The 22,519-nt window shown below is 37.2% G+C and overlaps 4 protein-coding genes across 6 annotated transcripts; 2 read left to right on the top strand and 2 right to left on the bottom strand.

Annotated features, from left to right (window-relative positions):
- Positions 1 to 122: 122 nt before the first annotated feature.
- Positions 123 to 1,071, bottom strand: si:ch73-303b9.1 (uncharacterized). The gene is made up of 2 exons (XM_056735534.1): positions 833 to 1,071; positions 123 to 733 (listed from the first exon to the last, which is right to left on the bottom strand). Exons 1-2 carry the CDS (start codon positions 855 to 857, stop codon positions 123 to 125), a joined length of 636 nt encoding a protein of 211 aa, XP_056591512.1. The 5' UTR covers positions 858 to 1,071.
- A 677-nt stretch (positions 1,072 to 1,748) lies between these two features.
- On the top strand, positions 1,749 to 11,078 carry mybl2b (v-myb avian myeloblastosis viral oncogene homolog-like 2b). Its single transcript, XM_056735413.1, has 15 exons — positions 1,749 to 1,966; positions 2,577 to 2,673; positions 2,824 to 2,895; positions 3,005 to 3,097; positions 5,464 to 5,684; positions 5,913 to 6,060; positions 6,143 to 6,199; positions 6,935 to 7,135; positions 7,249 to 7,521; positions 7,606 to 7,748; positions 7,828 to 7,927; positions 8,050 to 8,160; positions 8,280 to 8,396; positions 8,480 to 8,617; positions 8,717 to 11,078. Exons 1-15 carry the CDS (start codon positions 1,947 to 1,949, stop codon positions 8,843 to 8,845), a joined length of 1,920 nt encoding a protein of 639 aa, XP_056591391.1. The 5' UTR covers positions 1,749 to 1,946; the 3' UTR covers positions 8,846 to 11,078.
- Positions 11,079 to 11,217: 139 nt separating this feature from the next.
- nuf2 (UF2 component of NDC80 kinetochore complex) lies at positions 11,218 to 18,286 on the bottom strand. Of its 3 annotated transcripts, none has more exons than XM_056735414.1 (14): positions 18,165 to 18,286; positions 16,030 to 16,157; positions 14,995 to 15,069; positions 14,826 to 14,902; positions 14,657 to 14,718; positions 14,445 to 14,542; positions 14,151 to 14,224; positions 13,970 to 14,063; positions 12,797 to 12,859; positions 12,561 to 12,698; positions 12,299 to 12,439; positions 12,036 to 12,211; positions 11,548 to 11,683; positions 11,218 to 11,442 (listed from the first exon to the last, which is right to left on the bottom strand). In XM_056735414.1, exons 2-14 carry the CDS (start codon positions 16,150 to 16,152, stop codon positions 11,335 to 11,337), a joined length of 1,365 nt encoding a protein of 454 aa, XP_056591392.1. In that variant the 5' UTR covers positions 16,153 to 16,157; positions 18,165 to 18,286; the 3' UTR covers positions 11,218 to 11,334. The 3 variants fall into 3 exon arrangements, with proteins under 3 accessions (XP_056591392.1, XP_056591393.1, XP_056591394.1); XM_056735415.1 differs by having other exon boundaries at positions 16,030 to 16,154; positions 18,165 to 18,215; XM_056735416.1 differs by having other exon boundaries at positions 18,180 to 18,200.
- Positions 18,287 to 18,986: 700 nt separating this feature from the next.
- On the top strand, positions 18,987 to 22,382 carry rab43 (RAB43, member RAS oncogene family). Its single transcript, XM_056735434.1, has 3 exons — positions 18,987 to 19,327; positions 20,281 to 20,464; positions 20,774 to 22,382. The coding sequence occupies exons 1-3, from the start codon at positions 19,139 to 19,141 to the stop codon at positions 21,025 to 21,027; spliced, it is 627 nt and encodes a 208-aa protein (XP_056591412.1). The 5' UTR covers positions 18,987 to 19,138; the 3' UTR covers positions 21,028 to 22,382.
- Positions 22,383 to 22,519: the final 137 nt, after the last annotated feature.

The raw sequence follows: 22,519 nt of genomic DNA, 5'->3' as shown, positions 1-22,519 counted from the left end.
TACATTTACATATGTGATGGTCCCATTCTGGAAAACGTCATGATGCCTGTCAAAAAAAATATCAAAATGAAAATCAAAGATTAACATTTGATCACTTAAAATGAACATACATACCTAAAATATCAAATGGCCAAGTTTGAATAACTCTGCTGTTCATCTCGGAGCTCAGACATCGTAGGAACTTGACCGGACTTCACCATTTCTTTCCAAGAGCGCTGAAGCTCCTCTGAAACATGTTGATGAGGCGATGTTCCTGACCATATCATTGACACATCAGGGGGTGCTGATGGGTTAATTGGACTCCATGAGGACTCCAAGCATGACTTTGGACTCTCCATGACGGGCTTCACAAAGGACACCTCCCATGAAGGGTGCGTGGTGGTCAGGTCAACACACGACAGGTCCAGCGAGTCAGCAGACATGGGCTTTTGAAATTTTACCCTCTCGTAGGGTGTGGAGGACTTGCCTTCCACCGGACTGCTTAAATCTGTATTTAGGGTGTTGCCCGGGGAGAGAATGTTTTTGCTGACAGCAACCAGAGGTGACAAAATATTAATGGAGTAGTTCAGTCGTGATAAAACTGTAGAGTTAGGATCTAAATACTCTAGAACAACACCTTTACTTGGTTTTAAGAGACCATCGGATGAAACCACAGAAAGCGATATGCTTTGATCTGTATAAAAGCCTTTGTCAAGGTCTGACAGTGATGTGCCCTCATAACTCCGGGTCAGTTCTAAAAAATAAAATGTTGAATTCAGTGCATTTAGACCTTATATACGACTAAGACACAGAGAGATTACGCTTGAGAGGGTTTCATAAATTGAGAAATTACCAGATCTGTCTGGTCCTGAATCCATGAGGAAGGTTTGGGGTTAATTGGATGCAGCTTGTATTTATAGCTGTGCCTGATTACGTCATTTATAGGTATTTCTTCAGGCTAATAACTCTCTTTTAAAACACTTGTAACATATTTTTTATGAAAATTGTTTTGCTATAACATTAGAACTATAACTGCATCGTAACCATTTAATGTGCCGTAAGCGGTTTCAGCCATTCTGCGAGTTTATAAGCCTTTGCACACCGATCCACGTATGACATCAAAGTACCGGGAGAGCAAGTGAAGACCAGATCGTTCTCGCGATACTATGATGTCATACGTCCATTGGTCTGTGCAGCAACATTTACATTCGCATTTATTTAATTGGAAGACACTTTTATCCAAAGCGACTTACAAGTTGTAAAGCATATAACATTTTGTATTTTTACCGTTAGTTTACCGTTAGTAAAAGACATAAATTAAGAATTTAACCACATCTCGCTTCAGTATTATGGCCATTACATTAACCCTCAATTTCCCTTGTTTAACATGGCTAACGATGTATTTTTATTATTATAAAAACTCTGTTTGCAACATTTGGATAAAAGCGTCTGCTGAATAAAAAAATGTAGAAATATAAACATATTCAAATCAAAATTGATTACAGTTACAAACACTTAAGAATGTTGCCACGCAGCTTGACAGACACTTCCTTTCAGAAGATATGGGAATTACAAATATAATGTATTTTGTTCAGAAAACATGAAACATATGAAATGTAAAAAATACAATAAACTAATCTTGTTTAATATGGTGGTTTTTCTAAATGGGCGCGCTCTTGTCAGAAAAGGAGAAGAAATATCTAACATTTCTGAACGTGCGCGCGCAGCCTCTGCCCGCTGACGTCACCCGCGGGAATGGATGTGAAAAGAAGCGCGAGATAGAAACTTGAGCGCGGAGGAGCAGCTGTGATACTGTTGAGCTCCGCTGCTGTTTTTATATTATAAAGTGTCTTGTATTTGATCGACATTCTTAATAACATCACAGATGTTTTTGTCGTAGTGTGTCTGGAGCACCACATCCTTTTAAAGATCTGTTTTATTAGCGCAATTGATAAACACACGGGGAAATGTCGTGGTGGGCGCGCGGGTAAGTACACAAAGTTATGTTTTCTTTTCATACATTGAATGCGTTCGAATAGATCTCAGTTAATAGAAACACAGTTGCCACTGAATGTGACTTCGACATAACGCAGAGAGTTGTAGACGTCTTTAACAACAAAGCTTGAATGGGTTGCATTCAACCCGCCTAAGTCAACGTTAGTGAAAGAACAATAAGACAGCTTGCAACACATCGGCGATCGTTTGTTTTCAACATTATATTATCATTAAAACGTACAACCAGCGTTGATGTAAAGAAAGTTAATGTGAGGTCCTTCGCTGTATGCAAGTTTTAGAGAAATAAATATGCAACACATTTTGAGTGACATGTATGTATGACATGCCACATATTAGCCAGCTCTGCTAGTAGATGTCGAGTTTGTTACACAAAAGTGATCGTTTACAATCATCAACTTATTTATTCATCACTGCGTCAAGTTAAAACGAGCTTCCCATCCAGCATTAGGCCAAATAAACATCGTTTAGCAAACAGGACTGGTGTCGGAGTGTCCTCAACACATTGTTGGCAGTATTTGATGACCAGTAGACTGTGTGTTGGCCTACAGTCTCAATACAGTTTGTTGTGTTTGTGTGAACAGCGAGGATGAAGAGGAGGCCATGTGTCAAGACACAGATTCAGATGTGGCTGACCAAAAGGATTGTGGGAAAGTGAAAATCAAGTGGACACAAGAGGAGGTATTGTTACTAACATAAACCATGTCTTTTATTTATCATCATTTTATTTGCTAGAATTCTGAACACTCCCAATTTAAAACTCAAACAAGACATGTATTTAATCCACAGAGGATACCTGGTTGACCTGCTTTTCTTATTTGTGTTTTTTAGGACGATAAGCTGCGAAAACTGGTTCTGAGGGTCGAACCAAATGATTGGAAATACATTGCAAGCTTTTTACCTGTAAGTATTTCCTTTCACAATAATCCATTTAAGATTGACGCGGATTCTGAATGACATCTATCGAAGAAACTATCTTGACGAGTTTAAATACAAACACTTGTTTCTTCAGAATCGTTCAGAGCATCAGTGTCAGCATCGCTGGTTCAAAGTATTGGATCCAGATCTTGTCAAAGGACCTTGGACTAGAGAAGAGGACGAGAAGGTATAATATCCACACAAAAGAGCAATAAAGCTAATTGTGTATATTAGAGAATCCTATTTCAGATCGCAGTTCACTTTCGGTGTTGCAGAAGTTGTTCTGCAAATTTAAGGGGGATTTTTACTTATGCGTCAGACCTATGCTTTAGCCTACTCAGGGATGCGCCTCAATGCGTTCCGCAAGCGCTGTGATTGGTCTTCTTGACCCTTTAGGTCAAAAAACTCAGTGATAGCGTGATACACATTTCCGAACGAATTATATAAATAAATCATTTGTTCTTCTGTTTGTAACAACTCAAACTGCAAAAGTGACTGTTTACTGGGTTCAAACACAAGTGTAAACAAAAATCGGTGTGTTGTCTACACGGCAGAAGTAAAAGATACATTTTTCTAGCAATGTTTCATTTTTGCTTGTTTATGGGTCTCACAGATGATTTCCACAAACATCTGTTCTGCTCGTTCTGACATAAATTTTCGGATTCATACAAATTTTCCAAATTTTAGTTTGTATGAAAAAAAATGACACCTGCTCTCGACCATGTGTAAATGGTGCTTAAAACATTCACTTGTGTTTTTTTTTGTACAAACTGAGTTCACTGGACTTTAATGCACTGTGTATCATAATGATACTTCACAAGTTCCTATCCATTGCTTTTTTTTCGTGGACGGGTCTCTTTCATGAAACATTCGTAAATAAAATGAGTGATTAATGCATAAAACGGATCTCTCCTAAACTCAAAATATACTCACAAATACTTTGTAAAGTCAGGTTTGATAGTAATGAATACCAATCATTCGTAAAAAAGGCGTGCGCATACAGGCTCATTCCTAATTGGCATAACCCCACCTATGAATTACAGCTACGCAAATTATGTATCTAGGAATGCTGGAATCCTCTGGATTCCATTCTCATGTTTTGCATGTTATATTGCAAAAAAGGCTTTATGCCTATTAATAAATAAACAAGTGTCCAAACAAGCCAGCTGAATAATGCCTGGTGCTCTTCTGAAAATAACCAGCTGGTTGCGCTTGAGAACATTTTGAATGCACTGCGCTGAGACACGTTGGTTGCTCTGATTAGAAATATCCACGGAATTAACATGTCATGAGCATCTTATTTTGAAGATTATTAATGAAGATAAAAATGCAATAACCAGCAATGTTAAAAGGATACGTCACCCAAATATGAAAATTCTGTTATCATTTACTCACCTTTGAGTTGTTCAAAATCAGTGTTAGGTGTAACCAGTTACAGAGTAATTAGTTACTGTAATTTGATTTTTTAAGGGATTACTCTTATTTTATCTGTAATTTAATTACAGTTACTTCTGATGTAATTGAACTAAACACTGTTATATTCAATATAACACAGGTTAACATGTCCTGGCGCTAAAGGGGGGCATGTCCAGGTGTGTTCACGTGGGAAGAAATGCCAATGCATACACTCCATAAGTAATTAAATACTTTTTGTAGAGAGTAATTTGTACTATGTGCACTATTGAATATGTAATTAGTTACTTGTAATAAATTACTTTTTCAGAGTTACTTACCCAACACTGTTCCAAATCTGAATAAATGTCTTTGTTCGGATTTACACTGAAAAATATATTTGGAAGAATGCTTGTAACCAAACAAATCTTGACACCCATTGACTCTCATAGTGGGAAAAAAACAATAGTTGTCAAAAGTGCCCTAGAACTGTTTGCTGTTGTACATTCTTCAAAATGTTCACTTTTGTGTTCAACAGAATAAAACAAAATTAAAGAAATTGTCATGCTTTGGAAGTCAATGGGAGGCAAGATCTGTTTGGTTATAAGCATTCTTCCAAATATCTTTCTCTGTGTTCATCAGAACAAAGACATTTATACTGATTTGGAACAACTCGAATGTGAGTAAATGATGACAGAATTTTCATATTTGGGTGAAGTATCCCTTTAAGTACTTATCCCTTTAACATTGTTGTGATGTATGAGTGTGATAGTTGGTCATGTACTGTTTGATCAGACACTCCTCCACTGTGATTGGACAGCTGTGTTAAAAGGGACACTGATGAGATCTGCGTTTTACACAGACAAAGATTAAAAGCCCCCAAAAAAGACAGGGCGAAGGAACTCGTGAAATATCATTATGATACACAGGTCATCAAAGTGAAGTGTAATCAGTTTGTCATAAATAATACAGAACGTTTGAGTGCACCATTTACACGTGGTGGGGAGCAGGTGAACCTTTTTTCGTACCAACTAACATTTAGAAAATACGAACATTTTTATGAACATTAACATCAGAACGACATTATGAATGATTGACAACTGATTGAACAAATCATTGGTTAAAACCCCTGCATATAAGTTGAATGTGTTACGTGTCCAGGTGATTGAACTGGTGAAAAAGTATGGCAACAAGCAGTGGGCGATGGTGGCCAAGCACCTGAAGGGTCGTCTTGGAAAGCAATGCAGAGAACGCTGGCACAACCACCTCAATCCAGACGTGAAGAAGTCCTCCTGGACTCCAGAAGAAGATCTCATCATCTTCAAGGCCCACTGTGTGCTGGGCAACCGCTGGGCGGAGATTGCCAAACTACTTCCTGGAAGGTTGTTGAATTAGGATGCGTCTTTATATTCATGCTTACAAGTACTCATACTCATTGTTGCAAAGCAGGTTTTTTAAGCAGATATTTAAGCACAAAACTCTACAGTAACGATTTTGTGGGGGGTGAACTGATTAGAGCTTTTAAAAACAATATATATTAAGTTATTAAATTCAGTTCAATTCACACAAATGTGTGACGTTCAGTTGAATAAAAGGTCATTTTTTTTCAGAACGGACAACGCTGTTAAAAACCACTGGAACTCTACCATTAAGCGTAAAGTTGAAACAGGTTATTATACTGGGGTGGACCCAACACTTCATATGATCCATCAAACGGAGAATGAAGAGATGGTATCTGAAGAGACCAGTCAAGAACAGGTATTTGCAACCAGATGAGTTCATATTCTGAAACTAAACAGTTGAAGGTTTTTGATTGAACGTTTTTTTTGTGTTTTTGTAGGTGGAGCTCTCTTATGATGGATCCACTGAGGGAATTCCAATCCAGATAATAAAGAGGGTATAAGAATTTATTACACATCTCAAATCTTCAGCGTGTTCATGTTTCTTCAATTTAACTACAACTTCTGACTGGAAATGAAGTGATTTTTGGGTTTGGACAGGACATTTGTAATGATGATGAGGAAGAAATTTCGAGGTCATTCCACATGTTTTATGCTATGATGTCGAATCAAAATAGTGTAAATAATGCGGCGAAAGTAACCATGATATTAAATATGGTCACTGATATTTTGTTAACACTGTGCTTGTTGTAAAACTGCAACTACACAGTTTACAGTCTGGGTATAAAAAAGGAGATTTGGTTAATTTACATAATTAGACGTAATGGCACCATCATGCTTATTCGCTTAATGTTTCATTGTCTCTAAATTATGTTACAAGCCTTTGAATGATATGACATCTATTTCTGATGCCTGTCTATTTCATTGGCCAGAAACTCAGTCTTTCCACTCATAGATGCATATAGATTTTTCTACATAGAAATCATTTTTGATTCATTCTACAGTGAGTACTAATAATATACAGTCCATTAAAAAAAAAACTGATACACAGCACTTATTTCTACTATGAAGAGAATTATCCGATTAATTTTATCTCTTAACTACAGTAACTATTGCCTAAATACATGTTTGCAACACTGCAAAATTGTGAAAAGCGTTTTATAAATCTAATTGAATTCAGTCCGACGCTCCAAACAGATAACTGGTGTTTCTAACACTATTGTCATTTATAGGATCCTGATGTACATGAGAAAGCAAGCACCGCTCCTACCAAAACTGCATCTCCCAAGACACCCAAAGCTCAAAAAAACCCTGGAAGTGAAGCTGATACGTCTGGAGACCCTAACGTGTCCACCTGGGTCATGGACAGCTCGGGTTTCCTCTCACCCTCGGCCGCCCCTACACTAAAGGAGGTGATGGAACTTATGGATGGGGTAAGTCTTAAAAACACTTGTGAGCTTGGTTTGAGTTCTTCGATCGTGAGGAATGACCCTGGTATGCTGTGTTGTCACATGGCTGATAATAAAAGCGATTTTTCTCTCTGAAGGATCTTGAAGGCTGGTGTACGATGTCAGACTTTGACCTGCCGGAGGAGAGTCAGAGTTCCGAGCTTCTGCAGTTTCGTCTGGAGGGAAGCACCCTGCAGGAGCTCAGCAAGGGCAGTAAAGGGGAGCTCATCCCCATCTCACCGGGCGGAGCCACACCTCCGTCGATCTTGAGTCGACGCAGTCGTCGGCGAATCGCTCTTTCCCCGGACCCCAACGACTCAATGACCCCAAAAAGCACACCAGTGAAGATCCTGCCCTTCTCTCCTTCACAGGTACCGTCAACACTGAAGTAGTGTTTTGAACTGATAATGTATTTCATTATCAATAACTATATTTAATAATTATATGTTCTTCAGTTCCTTAATATGTGGACCAAGCAGGACACTCTAGACCTGGAGAATCCTTCACTTACATCCACTCCTGTGTGCAGTCAGAAAGCCATGGTCACGACCCCTCTTCACCGTGATAAAACCCCACTCACTCAGAAGGAAAACTCTCTGTGCGTTTTCGAATCCTCACCTTTCAATTAAACCATGTTTGCTCAAGTTTCCTGACAGTCATGGTTTTTGTCTTTGTAGGTTTATCACGCCAAATCACAAGTCTTACCTGGACACAACACCACGCACGCCCACGCCCTTTAAAAACGCAATGGAGAAATACGGCCCCTTACGGCCACTGGTGAGAAAAAAACAATCAATGAAATCACATGTCGTCACATTGTTTTTTTAGACCTTTTGTTTGCTGTTCTACTGATATAGCTGTACTATATTGAACGTCATTTTTGTATTTCTCTTTTGAAGCCTCAGACCCCAAATTTGGAGGAGGACCTTAAAGAAGTGTTGCGCAGTGAGGCGGGGATCGAGCTGATAGTAGAGGATGGGACTCCTACTGGAAAAAAACGTAAACAAATGGTAAGGGATGCTCTCTGGGATTTGATTGATCTGTGATATTGTGACAAGTATTCATGTACCCACTTCTAGTCTGGGATATATTTTTTGATCGTTTAATTTTCTTTTATTTACTTATACAGCATCGGCCTCCTATGAAGAAAGTGCGTAAATCTTTGGCTCTAGATGTCATTGACTGCAGCGAAAGCATTATTGCTCGTAAACACCAATGTAGACCCTCGGTACAAGAGATTCAAAAGGTACAGAAACCAGACAAATTAAAATTCTCCATTTGGCTAATATCACTGTATGAATTATGTGACAGTTTTGAATTCCATTGTAGGCTCGAGTAGCACGGTCACTTCCTCTCGTAAAGAAAGAGGAGAACCTTCTGGATCAAGGATTTATTCTTGGACCCAATGAGAGCGGGCCGACCAACACATGCGTGTCTGCAGAATTAAAATCAGTTTCTCCTTTGCCTGTGAGTGATGTTAGATCAGAGAATACCAAACGTGTTTTCATATTAATTCTTTTATTATTACGTGATCATTTACACAATTTACTGTTCTTTTCCTGATAGATGTCTCCAGCCTGGGAAACTGTTGTATGTGGCCGGACAAAAGACCAGTTAATCATGACGGAGAAAGCCAGACGTTACCTTCGCTCTTTAAAGTGTCACGCCCCAAGCCGAGCCCTCATTCTTTCCTGATCCGACGCTGACATCTAAGCATGAAGCTTCCTTAAACATCATTCCAAAAAATAATGTGGAAACTTTGAGTTTACTTAAATGTAAATGTCACATAGTATTCGTTGAAGAAACGATTGTTCCGGGCTTGCATTGATAAGACACTTTAACGCTGAAAATGCTCTTATTTGATTTTCTATGGCATATTCCCACGTACAGAAATCAATCCTTCCTTGAACCCTGTGTGTGATCAGTGTCTCGAAAGTATGTATTGATAACATGAATGACAGCAATCATACACACAGATATTTTAATGCCACTGTTCAGTGGCATGTGTGTCCAGATGAGAGTAATCAAGTTGAGCGTTGTTTGTCTTAAAATTTCCTGTAAGAATAAGGCATTTTTCAGCTCATGTGGTGAACTTGCTGTATATACAGTGTGTGTATATTAAATGTGGTAGACATTTTCCTGCTTGTCTTGAATTCAGAAGTGTCGTTTAGTAAATATTACTTTGCATCTTTCCAAAAACAAGTTTTAGAATCAGAAGTCATGTGAAACTGGTGCTTTATTACATTGTGCACATAAACATGTTGATGTTTTTCTTAATGGTGTTAATGACAAAAGTATTCATACGCAATAAAAGATCAGTAAAACGGCTGCCAACTGTCAAATCAACCGTTTCAGGTGTCGTCCTTGTCTAAAAGATAGTTTTATCTAGGTTATTTTAATGAACCAACTTCTGTGAATAGTTTGCACATTCAAATAGCAGATATAGATGAAAACCTTAGTACAGCCTCATAAATCACAAAGAGTGACTCTAGGAAATAACTACTTGCTCACAGTAAAACTGTTCTGGGTTGGGTTGCACCAGCCATTCTTAAGTTCTTTCATAAATGAGAACGTAAAGTTTACACTAGAGGCTTTGTAACTAACTCTGTTATTCGGTTGCACCATTTGGTCTTCAGGCAGAAGGTAGCTAGTAGTTCATAAGTGCTCCGTAAATTAATGTGTAGTTGCATATGACATTTACGTTTAATATTCCAATAGCAGCCTTTAAATTCCTGAGAAAAAGTCAAAAGTTGTGTTGAAGTGTTGTGTATTTCAAAACGTTCTTTATGTAAACTTGTTTTACCTCACATAATTACGGTAGAATAAGTTTTTTATTAAATACAATATATAAATGCTACCTAATCATGAATAACATAATAGGTATTTTAATAAATATTTTAGGTTGAACAAAGTGAAAAAATAAATGCAGATTAAAAATATTTTTTTTTACTCAACATTCTTCAAAACTTAATCACATAAGTGACAATACTGACATTTACAGTCACTTACCTTTTTAAATAGAGAACATTATGTGATAACATTTATGATTTTTGACGATTCTAACAAGAACCGTCTTAGCGGTTGTGTGTAGTGTGTGTGTATTTACCTGTGTTGTGCACAAACAAAATCATTTTTATATTTTATTTGCGGTTGGCAGTAAAATAAAATCACTCATATTGCACGTCATTTATTATTGCGTGATTTAGGCTGTACTGTTTTTAATCAGCATTTGTTTATGAATCTAACTTGAAATATTCATGATAGGTAGTATTCTATGTAATCATTTTTCTAACGTTATTATGTGAGGTAAAATACATCTAAATCAGGAATGTTTTGAAATTCACAACATTTCAATACAGCTTTTCTCACGAATTTAAAGGCTTGGAGTGGACTATTAAAGGTAAACGTCATATTATGGGACTACACAGAACTTTATTGAGCGCTTACGAACTACTAGCTACGTTCTGCCTTAAGACCAAATGGTGCAACCGAATAACATACAGAGTTAGTTACAAACTAGCTAGTAGTTACTCAGCCACTAGTGCAGTGGTCTCCAAAGTGGTGCCCGCGGGTAGAACTCTGTATGGTGCCCGCCAAACACAGGGATCAACAATAATGCTCAGGATAGTTGATAAATCTGTGCTTATAGGGATCGGCCAAGTACTAAATCATCATGAAATGTTATTAGCACGTGTTGTGAGTTTATATATTCAAGTGCAAAATTATGTGAAAGAAAAAATAATTTGGTCCTGTGAGCCTAAAAATAATGCATCACATGCATCAAAGTATTTTATAAGCTAGTAGCCCCCTAGATGATTTTATATCTTCAGGTAGCCATCTCTTAAAAAAAGGTTGGAGACCCCTGCTCTAGTTTGAACTTTATAAGAATAACTTATGAATGTCTGGTTCGACCCTACCCAGGTGTATTGGGGTTGGTTTTATTATCTCCTAAACAAGCTTCCCAAGAGCAGAGCAGAACACTAAAGAATTAGTAGATCTAAATGAAGGTGTACAAAACAGGTGATAAGATATTCATATCACTTGCCAGTATAGTTGGAAACAACCTGTAACTTTCCATATTTATTAGTGGGGTAACACAAATAAATGGCATTTACAAAAGTAGGAAACTTAAGACAAACTGACACAAAAACCTTGAAATGGAACGGTAAGAAAAAGAATGCATTCTAGTAATGCAATTTCATTTTTGAGATGTCAGCATTGGTCTCCAGCACAATGCTTTCAATCCGCTTGTTATACTGCTCCAAAGTATTAAGGAGACGCTCATAGATCTCCTAAAGAGGAAATAAACAAAACATGGCCTTAACACCACACCAGCTCATTTAAACAGAGCCGAAACAAGTCAAACTGAGAAACTTTACAGTAAAGGTAAAGCTCACCTGGGCTTTCTGGCTCTGCTGGTTACACTTCTCTCTCAGCTTTTGCATCTTTTCCTTGAAATGTTTGGTTTCACGGTTGGTTTCTTCAATTATTTTTACAACTTCCTCCCGTTTCTCATGGATTTTATCATATTGCCTGAGGAAAGTTCATCCCATCAAGTGAAACAGGGTTCATACACTTTCTACCAATGCAGTCACAGCACGTTAAGTAAACAATATTCACTCATCTATACAAATACTGACATTCCCAAAATGTAGATATTCAGGTCTAGAAAATTTTCATTTTAAAATAATGTGTATTAATACATGACTTACAAACCCTGTAAAACTTGCAATATAAACCAGACGTTTTAGATGGCTGCAGGGACCTTAAGCCTAAAGTATGCATGCAGACATTTATATTTACCCATCAACAATGATGTTACATTCTCGAAGGTGCCAAAAATGAATTTTGATAAAATGATGGGTTTAGATTACCCTTCTCTTACCCATATATGTTTTTGACTTGCTGATCTTTCACTTCTTTCTTCTTCTGTCGACGAATTTGATGCTTTGACTCTTTGTCAAATTTCATGGCAAGAGCTCTCTTCAGCTGGCCTTCCTCAGTGCTCAAACTCCTGAGCTCTTTCTGCAGTGCTTCATTCATAGCTGCTAAATCCTGAACCTGGAGCGATCATATACAGTGTTACATTATTCCAGATTCAAACATCCTGAAGTATTGATGCTTTTCAGTTCCGTATGTTTTATGCACCTTCTCCTTCTGCTGATTGGTTTGACACATGCTGTTCTGCAGGTCCTGCAGCTGTTTGAGTAAAACCTGAATCTCTGCCTCCACCTGACCTGCACACTGCACCAGCATCTGAAGCTCCACCAGCCTCTCATCGGCCAGATCCTGTCACAAGACACGTCAACCAATCCATCACTACTAGAGATCAGTCTGAAACCCATCACGGGTAGCTTATCCAGTACTGATGTTATTTATAGCATAAGAGGTGTATTAAAACAACACATACTTTGGACATCTTGATGTTTTTCACATTCTCTTTCATCCGTTCCATCTCATTTCTGAGCTCTTCGGGCGACTCCACGATCTGAGACTTGAGCTTGACTATCTCATCTTTCAGTGTGGCCACTTCCACTCTCCGCTGACTCTGTAGAGTACAAAACATGCGTCACACACAGACGTACATTAACATTAGTTTCGTAGTGGCAGCGTGTAAGTCTAATAAACATATGTACTCATACATACCAGTTTCTGTGATATTTCTGCAATTTCTGTCTTGCACTGTGCAACTTTTTCATTCATTGCACTCTAAAAGAAAAGTCAAAATCAAGAATCAAACAATGGGAAAAAATTGAGCTGTGCATTGAACGCGTCAATAATAGTAAACGCATTATTGAAAATTAACGCAATTTAAAGTGTTAACGCGTTTAACGCACCCGCCCCAGACGTAAGTAGGTCATCTTTCATTTCATACAGTTAATAAAGATGTCTGAGCTTTTGTCTCATATTTATTTAGTTATGCAACCACACAAGCCCATATCATACGAGTGCTACTTTTGTCCAGAGAACTACGAGTGCACATGTCATGTTGATTTTATACAACAGTTAAATAAATAAGTAATTACTTTTATGATAATTTTATAGCATTGTCTGTTTTCTTAACTTTTAATAAAGCCTCAGTAAAAGTGTGTCATGGTTTAGTTCCTAAATGAATGAGCTTCTTAAAGTGAATCAATTAGTCAATGGCACATTCATAAAGAGTCATTTACTACATGAATGAACAAATTCAGTGAATCTAATGATTAATGACATTTACCGCCACTTTCTGGCAGGTTTTGATTCTTCAAAGAATTTTAACAGTATAAAAAAAGTTTAATACTAATAAATTGGTGATAGTTTGCCCAAAGAATATTCTGCTTATTTACATTTACTTACCCTCATGTCGTTTTAAACCTGAATAACCATTTATTTGGTGAAAAGGAAGCTATTTCTTAATATTGGCTAAGCTTGGTTAGCTAAAACCAAGCTATTTTGGTTGATAATTATACACAAATAATATTTCAGCTTTTAAAAAAAACTAAATGATGATTGTTTTAGCTTCTGAACATCTAAAGCTGGTTTCTGTATTGTCTTATAATGGTTTAAATGACATTTTGTTGATGCGATGTGTGATTAATTCCACATCATGTAATTAATTAGATTAGACATTTTAATAGCTTCACAGCCCTAAACAATGCATACAAGGTCAGGTGTGACAAACAGTCCCAGTAAAAGTCTGATTAAGTGTAAGGTGCTTGTATATTTTTGTATATATTATATATTTGTATCTTATTGTAAGCTTCTTCAGCCCCACATGGACATGGATTCACATTAACTAAAGCGGGGAAAATATGCATTTCTTTAGATGTAGTTACTCACCACATCCTGATACTCATGTTGTGTGTTTGTTGTCAACTCTGCCAGAGCAGACGCCAGCTCTTTAGCTTCCGCTTGCTGTTCTGGTGGTATGATGCTGCACACAGAGAACACGTTTCATACTTTCAAACTTGGGGTTCAGTTGTAATAAAGCCAATACATGCCAATCCAATTCTGCACTTACCTGAGCTTCTCAATCTTTTTTTCAGCGTCCTTAATTTCTCTTGTGTATGCTTGGAGTCTGTCCATATCTGACCTCTGGGGAGAGGAATAAACATATTAAATGCAAAGAATGAAGAACAATGTGGCAGCAAATGCAGTTTTGTAATATATACACCAACATCACATGATGACACGTTTATTCTATAGGTTGATAAATCATCATCTGATAAAGCCTAACTGGTTAAATTATTCTCTCTCAATTGTAAACATTCCTATACCATCATTCGTTTCTTCAAATAAAATAACTTAATCTTACAAAACTCTGCTGGTGGGCAGCGGTTAATTCCAGCCTCTGCTTTCTGAAGTGAAGGAAATTCTGGATTGCACTCAGTGTGGTGATTGTTCTCTTTGCCTCTGTAAAGTGATGATGAATAATTTAGCATTGCTCACAATCAACTTTTTAAATGTTAAGAAGTGAAAAACTGCTGTTAAATGTTACGTTAAAATTAGAAAAATAACACGACTTACTGGGGTTAAGCAAGTCATTCAGTGAGAAGTCATACACGTGACAGAGTGGTAAGAACTGACACCTGTGAGAAACAAATACAAACCATTTTAGTGCCAAGAAACCTCTTTACTACATCAACAAAATAAAAGTCCTTGAATGATTTTTTTAAATAAAATCTCCATTACTTACATGCGCATGTAAACACTCATGATCGGTGAAACCCACTCATAAAGCATTGGGTATTGAATATTCTCAGACAACGGCACCTGGGAAAAGTCAACATTTCACAAATTATTTGAAATATTGTACATATCAAAAATCTGATGTAACATCAAGTTAACAGATCAGGATCACTCACCGTGTAATGGCACTCGGGCTTAAAGCAGAAAAGCAGCTGTAATATTCTCATGTAGAGTCTCTGAATAGATTCCGACTGCAATTGAAAACAGGCGTCTGTAAATATTCCACTTACAATATGTGTATCATCAGGGATCCTCGGATACCATTTTTTTAAGACCGAGTACGAGTACCGATATTTCTTATCTGGTACTCGCCTCTACCTGTATTCTTTTTTGAGAGGCGGCAATTGTCCAAATTACAAATATTTTCGTTATCATGAGCAACTCCGCCTCAAACACATTATGAAAAATGACATAATTTTACGTGCTTGTCAAAAACTTATAAAGCACAAATTTTGTTTAGTTCTCTCAGGTATGTCACGTGAGGTATTGGTCGTTGGTATCTGTGTCTCTTTACGAGTACATAAGCTTGGTATCGGTCCCGATATCCATATCGGTTCATCCATATTTATCATGACAAATGCTCTAAAGTCAGAACATTAGCACAATAGAGTTATTTCAAATACAGATGCCAAGAATTACTATAAAATCTGCTGGCCAATATACTGGTGATATATCGTTGATGTCCTTCTGAAACCTCGGATGAGGAAATGGAAAAATCACTGCACTTTAATGTGATCAAATTACATGCACTTTTTAATACCTTTTATTGGCAAGATATTTGCAAAACCCGGTAAGAAAAATAAAGGGTGACGAACAGTAATGATTTAAAGCATTCACAAAATATGGAGAAATACACAGCTTTAGAAGGACAGCAGCGACATCCAGATGTGACCGTTAATAAGACTTAACCAGACTTCATTTCAGTATTAAAGGGATGCTTCAACCAAAAATTTAAATTTATCATTATTCACTTCAGCGTTATTCCATATTTGTATAAATGTCTGTGTTCTGATGACCACAGAGAAAGATATTTGGAAGAATTTCATTTTTGGGTGAAGCATCCGTATAAGAACTGTAGCAATATTTAATAGAAATACCTGTGAACATGCCACAGAACAAAAATATATCCGGCTACCAGTTGAATAATGTACCTTGGGGTTGGGAGTAATGTCATTTTTTGTAAAATGTTTGGCTTCTTGTCCAGTCAAAACTTCAGTTCGGTAGAACTGCACGATGACATCCACCTTGTACACAGGGAATGTGTTTTCGGTCATCCCTGCTGCAATGAAAAAACACTTTTTTTACAATCACATTGGAACCAATTTCCAAACCTCGATGCCCTTTTTGGTGCAGGTTTCATAATGGTACTACACGGATACAAACATCACTGAAAAATAACTGGTGATAACAGCACAGAGTGTGGAATCATTGTGTTTCATCAAAGAATTTAGCATTCAATCAACATTCTTTGAAAGAAAGCAATATATTAGCTACGATAAAAGCTACACTGCAATAAAATGTCAAGTGTAGTCTCTCTCACTGTACTGTTTTCCAGCCGTGTAATGCATTTGGACACTGACCAGAGGTTTTCACCCACATCACAACTGATGTTTTCAATTAATATATCAGTCTCTTGTTGTAGTCAATCCAGGAGCATGTTTCAATAAGGAGGTTCAATCAACTCTAGGTTTAACCTTGAACTCAGAGTTGGTTCACTTAAAAATTAGAAACTTTGAGTTTTGGGTTTTTTAGAACAGCTGATTTGAGTTAGTTCAATTTACTCTGGGTTGGCTCACCCTGGGTTAAGCGGGTTCAGCACGACTATAAAAAGCCATCATCAATGGAGCTCTGATTTAACGATTCACCATGGCAACGGCACCAAAAAAAGCAACACGGCGGCAGAAAGCACTTAAGAGTGAGGCACACTTTCCGCTCTGCATGCAGTGGGTTTACTGATGTGCTGAAAATGACTTAAGTTTAAATTAATAAATAGATTAATGTAACAATAAAAAAATAAAATTATCATTAAATGAATGAAACAACAGAAATAATAAAGAAAATCGTATGTTCTCAATCGCCATGAGTGCTCTCGAGCAAAGTTAGACTGATCGCTGGTTCTTACCACAGCGCTGCAGTGCTCGGTGCATATTTGAGTTGGAATGGCAGCACGTCAAAATTAGTTGTTTACCTTTATCGTTCCATTTCTGAACGTTTGACTGTATTTTTTTATTTCTTTTGTCATGCACTTTATTTATACACTTTATTTAGTCATTTGTCATTGTCTATAGAAAATGATGCTCTGATGTAATACACGTACGTTGGCTGATGTTATTGATGTAAAGGATGGTTAAGATATATCTAATTCACTGTAAAGAAAAACGGTACAGTTTTAATAAAACTGCAAAGGGAAATGACAAAATTCCATTCGGGTACAACCCAATGAATGAATTCAGCCTCTTCATACTGAATCCTCTATAAAAGCACATATGACATATAAGTCAATGTGATGGTCTCTGTGTGATAATAATGTTGTCATGAATGACTGTATTTATGAATGAGGTACACCACTTGCTCTTTAAAAGGGGGAGTAGATGGAAATAAACTCTGGGTTTACCAAAGAAAACCTGATCCCCCAAGTTAGGATCACAAAGTAAGTTACTATGGTTACTGATTCGGAGTATAAGTGACGTCTCCTTTAGAAACAGGCTTGAGTTACCTTGCTTTCTCGGGTTTGACAGACCTCACATTCTGAAACGGAAAACCCAGAGTTTCCCTCAGTTCAGGGTTAATATACTCAGAGTTTTCACTAAACCTTCTTTCTGAAACGGCCCCCCAACTAATTCCTTACTTGGGTTATGGAAAGGGGAATAAATGCAGTGTGTTAAATAAAGGGATGGGCCCAAAACCCACCCAGTATTATATTTTGATACTTTAGGCAAAATTATAAAAACCTGTCAAATACAACAGGTCATGTAACGTTACAAATGCAGCAAGCACTAAAAACGGAATTTGAGAAAGAACATCAAAGTTATCAAAGCGATCGAACTTTGTGAGATCAACGAAAAAAATCTGAATACAAAGGTTTTGTGCAGTTAAACGTTACCAGTAAAAGCGACAACGCTAAGGTGCGGTAAAAAACAATAACAAAACCTTGTGGGAACAATACAAGAATCATACAAGTCAACGACACAAAATTCCGTTACCATCTTTATCACAGTGTTGATCCGACATTACTGAAGATATAATGAGACCTTTAAAAGAGAACAAAACAGAATATTTTACTAACCAGATTAACACTTACGTCCCGCGCCGATAACTGAAGCAAATTTAAACTTTAAGCGCCACCGTCGTCACTTCCTCCCAAACGTTCCTCGTTCACTTGCGTCGTGACTCATTGCTACGGTTTTCATTTAGCGCCCCCTATTGAACAACTTATGCGTTGCCATCAAATTCAAAATGCATGAAGTTACTCGTTCTGATCAATGTCGTATCTAATACAACTTTATAATAGTTATCTTTCTTAAAAAGTTCATTCTAAGTTTATTAAACAACAATTTATATTAGCATAATTTATTTATGTAGCTGCAGTCATTCGTTTTTTTTCTTCTTTTCTTCTTCTTTTAGTAGTTTTTTTATTGTAAAAATGTTGGAATTCGAGCTGTGCTCCATCAGCTCTTGATTGTACGTCTTTCTGATATATGATTGCCTTTTTGTTAAGATTTGTTTAAAACTTTAAAAAGTTAAAAAGGGTCGCGTCGCCCGCATAGGCAACGTTTCTGATTGGTCGGTTGGCAGACTACGTCACTATTCAACGCCGCAACCCCGTTTCGTTGATTATGTAAGGAACGTTGTAATTTTGTCTCGTCGGTTGATTGTAAAATAACAATAATACTCCAAACCAGTCCGAGGAAACGACTCTCTCATTCATAATCGGTATGTTTACCCTGTTAAATAAATCAGGCGCTGCTCCGGGACACCTAAAACAGCGCTGATGGGAAACTGGATTGCGCAAACTAACCAGCATATGACTTAAAGTACCGCGAGACTGATTACAACGTTGTGCTTTTGAATCGTTCTCGCGGTACTTCATGTAATACTCTGAACGGTCCACGCAACTGCGCATGGCGCCCCACACCTGATGTCTTCCGCATTGGCACGTTACAGGTGTTGTGTGTGTTTCTCCACGTCAGACACTGTTGTTGTTTTCATCATCAACGTCACATAAGCCTCAGTTGTTGGGTGATCGCTGACTGCACAGATATGTCATTACAAGAGTCCGAGGACAGCTACGATTTCGTCTTTAAAATCGTTCTGGTTGGTGATGTCGGTGTCGGGAAAACTTGTGTGGTTCAGCGGTTTAAAACCGGTATATTCATCGAGAAACAGGGAAACACGATCGGAGTGGATTTCACCATGAAAACGCTGGAAATTCAAGGGAAGAGAGTGAAGGTTAGTGCTGTCTACCTGTAACGTTGCTCATATGTCTTGATATTTCATACACGTTATGTGTATGCCTGCATAACAAAGATATACACAAATCTTCATATACTTTGGTGTCCAAAGTTTACACTAGTTGATATTATGTACAATATATACAGTTTATTGCAGTTATCGTCAGTACTTTAAAATATATACAGTCTTCTTTAAAAAAAGTATAAGAAACCTCGCCAAAACCATTGAAAAACGATCTGGATTTTTATGACAGTAGTAACTTAGTAATGGCAAGATATCATTTTAGTAAACAGTAAAACTATGAAACTAGTTACCACAAAATACTATGGTAACTACAGTAAGTGTTTGAAGGGGAGGAGTCAGCTCTGTTAACGTTGACACTCATGACGTGGAGAAACTAAGAGTGAAAAGACTTGTAAAGTTTGACATGAGGCTCAAAGTTCTCAGCAGTTTCAATGGACTGCCACATTAAGACAACTGAGTTAATGTCTAAAAAAAACATTTAAAAACTCTTTATTATATAACTTTTCTTGTAAAACAATCTCAATAAGTTGTGCAAAATAAGTCATCGTTTTGAAAGTGAAGATAATAAACATGCTTCATTGGTTCAGTTGCTAACTCAGCTGATACGAGTCTCCGTTGTGAAATGTCTCTGTGTTTCACTCGCTCAGCAAACATCAGCACTTTTTATTGTGAGGGTCTATTGGGAGGACGGGAAGTATCATTTGTTCGGTTCATACAGAGATGGTTGTATTAGTGTTTATTGTAATTCATCGTGCCATTTATTGTTGTTTTGCTCGTCCCAGCCTGAACAAAAACCCGACACCCCTCGCTCTATTGAACTCTGCTTTGTTTATATAGCACAGCCAGGAAGTCAGCGAAAGGAAGACTTCACCGTTGTATATTGGATTTTAGATCTTTGGTATAATTTGTGTGATTCTGTGCTATAGTTACAGATTTGGGACACAGCTGGACAGGAGCGGTTTCGCACCATCACACAGAGTTACTACCGCAGTGCCAATGGTGCCATCATCACTTATGACATCACAAAAAGAGCCACCTTTATGTCTGTGCCCAAGTGGATGGAGGATGTAAAGAAATACGGTGGATCCAACATCGTTCCTCTTTTAATCGGTGAGTGCAAACGTGTATTTAGGTGCTGTGGCTGAGCTATGGATCATTGTGTTAGGGGCACAAAGGTCAAGGGTTCCATCCCAAGGAACACACATACTGATAAAAGCTAAAGATTAAATCCCTTCATTCTTTTAATAAGATACTTTTCCTCGCTGTAATTTACATCATCTTGAAGATTTTTAAATATTATTATTGGGTTAAGGTTTGCCTGCTAAGTGCTTAAATATAAATATAAATGCAATTGTGTTACTATTATGACTGTCTTACACTTATTGGTGTCTTACATGTAACGTAATGGTTTATTATTAGGTAATAAATCAGATTTGACTGACATGCGTGAAGTGTCGACGGAGGACGCACAGACCATGGCTCACCAGTTGGATTTCGTTAATGCCATCGAGACTTCAGCCAGGGACTCTGTTAATATAGAAGAGGCGTTTAACAAAATGGCCAACGAGCTCATCCTCAGACATGGCGGGCCCATGATCAATGAAACCGTTACAGACAGCTTCAAACTGAACAGCAAAGACGTGAGCGGCGAGGGCTGGGGGTGTGGCTGTTGATATCTGCCTTTTCGTGAAGCAATAAACGCTTTGGTCATTACCCATCCAGTCATGTAAGTCAGGTACTATCACATAGTGCTTGTTTAATGCATTTCCAGAAGGATAAACTGAAGTGATTCAGATTATGCACAGGACAAGGGAACATTCTGTGATGGTTAATAAAAAGCGTTTCCATCTGGTTTCTAATCCTGGTTAAACTGTGAAGACACTGGCTGGACGCAGTTGTCATTAATAAGGGCAAAATTCTCATGGGGTCACATGACTTGATGCACAATGCAGATCTATTTTGTAAAATAATTTTCTTGATGATTTAGATTTGAATGTTTGAATTTAACAATACATTCACATAAATGCATATAAAGCTATTACTAAAATGCAGTTGATGCAATTCATTGTTTAGAAGGACATTGAGTGTTCATTCCTGCCAAATGTTTGAAATGTTGGGGTCAGCAGTATTTTCATTCAACAAGATCTTTAAAGTTCTGTCTAAAAAGCTGCCATTAATAGTGTAGTCATGTGATTTGATGACTATACTCATGCACACGCCTTTTATAATCTATTCATAAAACCAGCAGAGTTTTAGAACTGTTCGACTGCTTTTGCGACCCTCTATAAGACTTCGTAAGAAGACATGTGGGCATTTATTTTATATATATATAATATATTTATAAAATATATATATATAACTTTGGTTAATTTAAACCACCACAAAGCCTTGTTCAAATAAAAGAGTTTAATAAACAAGGTTTTTAAACTATGATGAAAATCTTTTGATAATTTTGGACCATGTTTAATTTATGATAATATTGCGCTGAAGAATTGGGAAAGAGCAGATGGTGTTGTCTCGTTTCAATTGGGCATAAAAATCAGAGCCATTTTACATGCAATGTCTTGTATTTATATTAGCATGCTATCTTTTCTTGAGGTTAACATCTTTGGTACGTTTACAGTATATGTCATTAATCGATGTATAAATGAAATCAACATGTGCAGTATATTCAGTATACGATTGCAAATGATATGAATGTAAAGTTTTCAGTTTGACACATTCTTTGTTAGTTTTAAGTCAAATTTTGTACTGGATATTTGTCTAAAGTTATGAGTGAGAGGAAGGAGACAGTATTTAAGTGTGATGCGTTGTCAAATGTTGTTGAAGGTAAATAACATTTAATGAGGATTCTTGAAGATAGGAACAGTGCCTTGTAGTTTGTTTTCATGTTACTATGCATTTTATGTCCATCATTGAGATGTTGCTGAGATGTTGATAAATTGTTTGTTTATTATTTTATCAATAGAACTTTCACAGCATAAATTATGTGTTAAACGGAGATTTAAAATAAAGTTATTTTACCGAACTTTATATAATGACACATTTATTCGCAGTTTTCAGGAAATGGATAGAACATTACTTTTCAATGGTTAAATACTGTATTGTCTAAGTTGACAAGCACATTTAACCTTTTATTGGTTAGATATTTGCCTAAAGGGTGAC

This window comes from Triplophysa dalaica, chromosome 21 (genome assembly GCF_015846415.1).
Source record: "Triplophysa dalaica isolate WHDGS20190420 chromosome 21, ASM1584641v1, whole genome shotgun sequence".
Classification (NCBI taxonomy): domain Eukaryota; kingdom Metazoa; phylum Chordata; class Actinopteri; order Cypriniformes; family Nemacheilidae; genus Triplophysa; species Triplophysa dalaica.
Note: the sequence above shows the minus strand (reverse complement) of the source record. Positions and strands in the feature narration are given on the sequence as shown.

Coding starts and splice junctions, on each gene's coding strand:
- si:ch73-303b9.1 (XM_056735534.1), bottom strand. CDS start 857: ATGGATTCAGGACCAGACAGATCTG. Junction 734..832: donor TTCAGGACCAGACAGATCTG/GTAATTTCTCAA, acceptor TTTATTTTTTAG/AACTGACCCGGAGTTATGAG.
- mybl2b (XM_056735413.1), top strand. CDS start 1,947: ATGTCGTGGTGGGCGCGCGG. Junction 6,061..6,142: donor AAGAGACCAGTCAAGAACAG/GTATTTGCAACC, acceptor GTGTTTTTGTAG/GTGGAGCTCTCTTATGATGG. Junction 7,749..7,827: donor ACTCAGAAGGAAAACTCTCT/GTGCGTTTTCGA, acceptor TTGTCTTTGTAG/GTTTATCACGCCAAATCACA.
- nuf2 (XM_056735414.1), bottom strand. CDS start 16,152: ATGACCGAAAACACATTCCCTGTGTACAAGGTGGATGTCATCGTGCAG. Junction 14,719..14,825: donor ATGAGTGTTTACATGCGCAT/GTAAGTAATGGA, acceptor TGTTTCTCACAG/GTGTCAGTTCTTACCACTCT. Junction 14,225..14,444: donor CTGCCCACCAGCAGAGTTTT/GTAAGATTAAGT, acceptor TCCTCTCCCCAG/AGGTCAGATATGGACAGACT.
- rab43 (XM_056735434.1), top strand. CDS start 19,139: ATGTCATTACAAGAGTCCGAGGACAGCTACGATTTCGTCTTTAAAATC. Junction 19,328..20,280: donor TTCAAGGGAAGAGAGTGAAG/GTTAGTGCTGTC, acceptor TCTGTGCTATAG/TTACAGATTTGGGACACAGC. Junction 20,465..20,773: donor CATCGTTCCTCTTTTAATCG/GTGAGTGCAAAC, acceptor GTTTATTATTAG/GTAATAAATCAGATTTGACT.